Genomic DNA, 7,508 nt, shown 5'->3' on the forward strand with positions numbered 1-7,508 from the left:
CTGGGAGCTAGTGGATGGCTTTGTTCTACAACAAGATATTCAGGCTCACTGTAGGTGGAAGTTGACATAATCTGGCTCTTGTTCTAGCAAGTCTGCTTATGCTGCTTTCTTTGTGGGCACCCATCAAGTTTGTCCCTTGAAAGAGGATTTGGAAATGTTAGGCTTTTTTGTGCTGCAAATTTTTCACTTGGCTGCTATAAACAACAGATGTTGGACAGTGGATCGCCTCGCTAAGTAGGGGGTGCCCCATCTGGCTCCTCGTCTTCTTTGTGATCAAGTCGAAGAAACAATCAATTATTGATTTTATGTGTTTCCAATCGTCAAATTTGGTCCCTGGCCCTTGGACCTGGTTGATGTAACACCTTTGGCAACTGAACAACACTTCTCTACCTAGTGGGTACACATCATCATGAGTACTCTAAAGAGTTACGCAAGGGCTTGAACTCCCTAGTCATTCTTGTGACCCGGGAGGTTTGGAAACGTAAGAAGTCTTGTGTTTTTGAAGGGGCTCAACCTAGAATTCCTATCCTCCAAATCATTAAGGATGAATATGGTTTATGGTGCATAATGGGTGCGTCAGGTCTTAGGAACTGAGTTCCTTTTTAGGTCGTTAATCCCAACAGCATAGGCTATGGTGGATTGGTGGTTTTTGGTATGTTGGTTTTCCTGTCGCCGCCCCCCCCCCCCCCCCCCCCCCCCCCCCCCCAACCCCTATTTGTGGCGAGTTCTCTCCTTTTTTTTATAAGAGCATCTTCAAGAGACTTTCCGTATCATTTCTAAATACTAGGAATAGAGGTTTTGGTGAAAAAGTACCATCCAACAGCTTTTCTAAATGGTCATACAAATATAGTCATCTTCTATTCCAGATTTTTCGCTAGCTAAAAATAGAAGACGAGAATGATTCTCTAGAGTGCGAATAAAATATAGAAAAACTGTTGGAGAATAAAAAGATATAGAAAATAATTTTTATGTAAATGGCTCTCGAAAATGATGATTTAGAGTCAGATTTAGAAAAGCTCTTACAGATGCTCTAAGGATGTGACTATGTGAGTGAGTTTTGTGCTCGGGCTAGACTTTGATCTCTGCCTAATGTTCTCTTTTTGTTTCTATTGTAATAAGCAATGACACGCAGCTCTGTAGTTCGACAAGATAAAGGCACAGTATTGTGTATCTTTGAACTCTCGCACCACTATCAAACATCGTTTTCTTTTTCTAAAGGATTAACCAGAGAAACAATTACAGATAGACCGTCAGAGGAGGATAAAATGACAACAGCCGGAAGGCAACGCGATCAGGACGTGAAGCAATCCCTAGCGAAGACACATCGGTGCGCACCACCCGAGTTCTGGCTCATCTGTACTTCAGCGTTTCAAAATTAAGTGTTATTTTTTGCGGTATACAAACCATGAAAGAGAAACAAAGCAGGCACTGCATCAACCATCCATACCCAAAATACCATACCAGACCACAAGAATATGCAAATGAATACAATGGCTTTGGTAGCACAAAACTCTGAATAAAATAATTGAATTTGACAATTCCTGTAAGTGTCACTTCAAAAGCCCACACGGCTCGCTTATTATCTCCTAGATTTGTGTGGTAACCCCTGTCTTGTATGTATGCAAACTGGCAAAATATCCATGGGTGGTATACCAATCTTGTATATGTACAGATGATGCTTCTGACAAGAGCACGGTGATGCAAAGAGCTAATGAGGTTCAGCAGAAGGGTTTGTCAGAAGATCCAGTGCACGTTTCAGGTGATCCACAGCAACAGATACGTCGTCGAATGCAAGAGCACCGACAGCAAATCTGGCTGCCTTGTGAGCCTCAGCAATCTTCTCAACTTCAGGCTGGTAACTGCTATCATATTTACACTGGCTAGCTGGTGGCGCAGCTGGAGGAGTAAGTTGAGGTGAAGACTCAGCAGTTGAGTGGTAGTGTGTTGGGGCGGAGGAATTCGAGGCAGGAGTGTACGATGTAGCTGCAGGGCCATCACTAGCAGGATAAAATGAAGATTGATGCGTCGGGACAGAAGGTGCCGTGCTGTCCTGGAAACTTGGATATGACTGGAAATTAGGGTAGTTGTATGGAGCAGCTGGGGCTTCAGTGGAGTAGTAGTTTTGAGAGGTGTGCTGAGGGTCAATTGTGTAGGGTGGGGGTTGGTATGCCTGAGGGTAAGCCGAAACATCTGGTTTATCATTGCTGTGAGGATTGTAGCCATCATTGGAAGGATGATCTGTCCTGGTGTAAGGAGGTGGGGAATAATTGGAAGGTGGTTTGTGGACCTCATTGGTAGGGTAATCTGTGCTTGTGTAGGGGGGAGATGAATAATTGGGGGATGGTTTGTGAAAATCAGAAGAAGGGTAATCTGTTGCCTGGTACGAGGGAGAGGAATAAGATTGTGATGGAGAAGGATGCTGGGATTGTGAGGGTGGTGGGGGTGAATAGGGTAACTGGGTAGAGGGATGATCATTGAACTCTGTACTTTGGCGAGGGACATTATTTCCTGGCTGCACAGCAGAAAAGCTATCACGCCTACTAAAATCCTGTGCACAAAATGATATATAAAAAAATTAAAGCTGCTTTGTTCAATGAAACCATGTAAAAATATCGCAAATCACAAGTACTAAAGAGAAGCTGGGAAATAACCATGTTGACAGGTCGAGGTGATGCTTCACTGCCCTGGTGTACACTGCTGAAGGAAGGACTTTGCCCCATATCCTGTTTACAGTACCAAACAATACAAAAGTTGAGAACCAGTGAATGCCAAAATCTGCACAAAATACTGAAGCATAATAATGTTTACTGTACAGTTTAAGATCTTTCAAGCCTAATTAAATGACATATATGGAAGCATTGAAGAAAGGTTGGAGGAAATCCTGACTGAATGTAAGTTACAACTAAAGTTAAATAGACAAAAATATTACTGCCATGTGTCCGTTCATTTGAAACAGGTAAATTAAGGTAACAGAATTCTCCAGAATCTATGCTTACATGAATTAAGAGTGTTGACAATATACATTTAAGGAAATTGAATGTATGTTGGATGGGTAATACATTTAATATGTAGTCACTGATAAACAGAAGCAATCTAACAAGATTTGAGTAACCTATGAGAAGGAACATTAGGATTGGTGTCAGCAACATTGAAGCAAATTATACTGCTATAGTAGATAGAAAGAGGCAATTTCACACTAGCTAAGAGTGACAGCATGGCGATAGTCATTCAAAAACCACTGCTAGTGAGTCGGGATAGTTACTTGAGAAATGGTGGTGGTATTGACAGGCGCTTCATCTTTATCCCCACCAGGTGGTCCAGCTTCAGGCTTCCGGCCTTCTTTGAGAGCTTTTCTTATTTCAGCAGCTTTCCAGATGGCATATTTCTGTTTTTGCTCAACCTGCTCAAGGCAAAATAAAAGCGATACAGATATGTTCATTGAACCTTTCCGTATAGGTCAAGGAGCATTAAGATTATATAGTAATAAATGCATTAGTAGGCAATAACATGATAAACTTACATCAGGTTGAAGCTCGCCAAACTGGTTAAGAATCTCAAAGAAGATGCTTGCAGCATAGAAGGTTTTAGCAGTGTTTCTGCAAGATTAATTTGGCATGCATTAGTAAGACTTTGTAAAAGGATGATACCAGAATGATTGAAGCAGAATGGGAATTTCGCGAGGTGTGATACATGTCAGCTCGTCCAGCACGGTCCTGTTTATCTGCTTTAGCAAAGACGTTTAATGCAAATCCCTCCAAATGAAGATTGTCGTCAGGCCCCAAAGTCAACGATTTCTTGTCCTGGAGGATGAGGAAACATATTTAGACTAAGTGATGAAATGGAAAACATATGAATTTGTCAGGCATATCAAAACCAGTTGCATGCTACATGCTACATTTGTGTCATTGGTGCATGAGTAGGTGAAGTTTAATGTCACAGTTACCCCACATATAAGGCTACACTACAAAAGCTGTTAAAGGTAGTGGGACAGCTGCTGAATTCATATAATCCATTGTTACAACTATTGCAAAAGGTCAATCAGCATCTAGCAATAAACATCTAGTTCTAGGGGACAAGAAATTGCAGTTACAAGCAGCCATAAAGTAGTAGAATTACAGATATGCTGGTCCTACGCCAGTCAGTGTGAAATTGAAATCAGTGTTTCTTCCATCATAAAAGCAAAAGCCATCTGAATAAGTTCATATTGTTTTCTTAGGTATTGGTGTATTGTCAAATGTCAAGAACACAAATATAATATGCAGATATGATCATCAACCCAACCCACACATCCATAGCTTCTCCAATCGATAGACCTCATATATTAGTCAAATACTAAGCAAAGACATATAACCATATTGGTTTCACTAAACCAACTAAAAAAGGCAAGACACCAGCATTCCAATTTCCAGACAGCAAGAGATTGATTCGATCTAGTGCTGGCATGAAATGTGATTGTATAAGACACAATGAAGTTCATTTGTGGTTTAAACTTGTTTTTTTAGTATCAACGAGTGTTTATTAAAAAAACTACAACTTCCAGATTTTTACTAAATTCGTAAAGAAGTTCTGGGCATGCTTGCATCGTGCCAGATTAACACTGGTGAAATCTGTCTTCACAAATTGTTACACAGCATGATACCAACAAGTCAAGCTCAGCAATATAACAAAAGTCCTACCACATGAATGCTAGAAGTAGACAAAGCACAAACCCCCACTACTCAAGTATCCTTGTCACAGACATTGTTTGGTTCAACATATCCAAAGCGAACCTATAATTCTATACTGATAATTCAACATATATCTAAACAGGACCTATACCCATAATTCTATATATACTGATGATTCAACATATATCCAAACAGAACCTATATTGATGGAACAGTCAATTTTTATTGATACCAGTTGCACAGAAAGCTTGAAACATTTTACTAAGCCGCAACATCCAAAATGCTTTTCTGGTTGCCACCGTAAGGGCGTATAATAGATAGATCTAAAATGGAAAATTAATCACAGCAATTGTTTAATCCAACTGAACATGAGAGAGGAGACCCAGATGTAGGCACGTGCCTTCTCTAGCTGGTTCATGAGGGAGATGAGGATGGAGTTTGTGGTCTTGGTGCGCTCCTTCTGGGGTATCCTCAACCCCTTCTCCATCGCGTAGAGCCGACCTGCCCAAATCCAAATTCGAATCAAAACCCTAACCAATAGGATGCGATTGGGAACGAACCCGACGAGGAGAGAGAAGCGTCTCTCACAGTAGTACGCCACGAGGGGCTCGTGATTCTGCAGCTCGTCGGCGCGCTGCAGGTAGGGCAGCAGCCCCTTGGCGGGCTCCGACTCGCTCCCCATCGGAGGCCGCAGGTGCCCAAGCGCGAGCACGGCCCGGATTTGGCGGCTGAGATCCCCGGAGGTTGGAGATGACGGCGGAGTGAGCGGCGGATTGGTTTGGTTTGATTTGATTTGGGTGAGGAGTCGTTGCAGCTGCTGTTGCTTCGTCGGGAAGGAAACAGAGGAGAGCGGAGAAGCTTCCGATCGTGGTGGTACTTTTGCAGGGAGGCACCCCAGATTTTCACGGTTTGCAACCCAGTCCTCCCGCGGCTGAAGCTGGCAGCTCTCGGCCGTCCGATCTTCAGGACGATCGGTTTGGGCAAGACAGTGACCCATTTTTTGGCGCCGAGGTAACATGTCTCGGCGCCGTAGATCTTGGCGCCGAGGTTTGAGCCACAGATCTTGACGTCGACCTCGAAGCCAAGATCCCTGTCGCCAATCTCGGAGCCATAGATCTTGGCCCCGAGGTCTTATACCTATACAGCGCGCCCTCTTCTTCTTCCTCTCAACTCCGACGTGAGCTCTCTCTGTCTCTGTCGTTCCAGCCGCAGCCCGCGCCAACACCTTCGGCCACCTGCGCTACCGCAGCAGGCCGCGCCACCACCTCCGAAGAGCTCCATGCCCATTTCGCTCCCTCGGTCGCCCTCTCACCCCATCCTCCTCCTCCGCGCGCACCGACGGCGAGGGCGGCCCCCGCCTCTCCCCGACGTCCCCGTCGGCCGGCAGGCCGTCAGCGTGGCCGGCCGTCAGCCAACTCAGGTAAGATAATTTTTTATTTTCTATAATTTTATTTTACAATTTAGTTAGTTTAGATAGCTAATTTAGTTATATAGTGATGTAATTTAGTTAGTTAATTTAGGTATTTAGTGAGACAATTTAGTTATGTAGAGATTATATATTTAGCTAATTTAGATAGATTGTTTGATTGTTAGTTATTTATGTAGTTTTGTAGGTAGTTAATTTAGTTATTTAGTTTATTTATAAGTTCGATAGTTAGGTAATTAAGTTATATATTGATAGTACTTGTAGTAACTATAGTTAGTAAAATTACTTATATAGTTAGATAGATAGCTAGGTAGTTTAGATACTTATTTATTGAGATAGACAGTGGGATACTTAATTATGTATGTAATTTAGTTATACCCTTATTAGTTAAACCCATAATAACTTTAATGTTGTGCATACTAACTAGATGGACAACGTAGTCACCCTGTATCATGAAGGAAGTGTGGAGGAAGATGAGTTTGGGAATGTCAGTTTTATTGGAATGCAAATGGTGCCTCTCATGTTCGATGATCGGTCGTTGTTTTCTGAGTTGTTTGGTAGTTCTCATGATGAGCTTCATTGCAATTCAAATGAGGATGGCATCTCGGTTGAGGAGTACTTCACTATGGTAAATCAGGCCGTATTTTTAGGTGGTTGGTCCCAATTGCATCAGAGGCTCAATGGAACAAATATGTCAAAACTGTTATGAAGAATGAGTCTTAATGTTTGGATTTGGTTATGCGGAAGTTGTCCAATGATCCCACCCCTCATGGGTATTTACCCTCTAATGGGCATTCACCCCCTCGTGGGTTCTCTCCAGAATCAGAGAATCCAGCACCTTCTGACCCTCCGTTACCTAACCACGAGGTGGATGAGGAAGATGTGGTTTTGGTGCTCGATGCTCAATCCACCTCGAATGAGGTTAGAGTATGTCTTGATTATTCATGCAGAATGTCGGTCCGATTATGGAGTTGTTGTCCCTTAGGAGATTCCTTTGACCCAGAATCATCCAAGTAAGTGATATAGTAACACTTTTGCTTTCACTATTCTTCCTTCATTCCATTCCTTTGTCTCAATTCTATCCATATTCGTGCTTTATATGTAGGAGACAATCCTGATAATGATGGTTGTCCTCCTGTGCCTCCATCAACCAACGTGGACCTAGGGTTTATAGCTCTAACATTATGGATGTTAATATTGTGGATGATGAGGAGCCTTATGGCACAGCAAGAGCTGTTGATTCTGATGATAACCGCCCAGTTGCACCTTTGAGCGAACAAGAAATGGAGCTCATCAGGCGTTTATGTCCTGATTGTGATCCACTAGTTTATGAATTCAGCGACCTCAATCATTCTCAACATGTTTATGGAGAAGAAAGAGATGACGAGCTGCTAGAGGCTCCTAAGGCCAGTGAC

General features: G+C 42.7%; 1 protein-coding gene across 1 annotated transcript; it reads right to left on the reverse strand.

Annotated features, from left to right (window-relative positions):
- Nucleotides 1-1,367: 1,367 nt before the first annotated feature.
- Nucleotides 1,368-5,502, reverse strand: LOC136527557 (protein HOMOLOG OF MAMMALIAN LYST-INTERACTING PROTEIN 5-like). Its single transcript, XM_066520331.1, has 7 exons — nucleotides 5,256-5,502; nucleotides 5,068-5,168; nucleotides 3,691-3,800; nucleotides 3,521-3,596; nucleotides 3,263-3,400; nucleotides 2,652-2,723; nucleotides 1,368-2,548 (listed from the first exon to the last, which is right to left on the reverse strand). The coding sequence occupies exons 1-7, from the start codon at nucleotides 5,347-5,349 to the stop codon at nucleotides 1,709-1,711; spliced, it is 1,431 nt and encodes a 476-aa protein (XP_066376428.1). The 5' UTR covers nucleotides 5,350-5,502; the 3' UTR covers nucleotides 1,368-1,708.
- Between the last annotated feature and the right edge of the window lie 2,006 nt (nucleotides 5,503-7,508).

Source organism: Miscanthus floridulus, chromosome 19 (assembly GCF_019320115.1).
Source record: "Miscanthus floridulus cultivar M001 chromosome 19, ASM1932011v1, whole genome shotgun sequence".
Classification (NCBI taxonomy): domain Eukaryota; kingdom Viridiplantae; phylum Streptophyta; class Magnoliopsida; order Poales; family Poaceae; genus Miscanthus; species Miscanthus floridulus.

Excerpts from the sequence above, each read along its gene's own strand:
- LOC136527557 (XM_066520331.1), bottom strand. The coding sequence starts at position 5,349 with ATGGGGAGCGAGTCGGAGCCCGCCAAGGGGCTGCTGCCCTACCTGCAG. Across the intron at positions 3,597-3,690 it reads CGTGCTGGACGAGCTGACAT|AAACACTGCTAAAACCTTCT; the intron begins GTATCACACCTC and ends TTAATCTTGCAG. Across the intron at positions 3,401-3,520 it reads TTGGCGAGCTTCAACCTGAT|GTTGAGCAAAAACAGAAATA; the intron begins GTAAGTTTATCA and ends TGCCTTGAGCAG.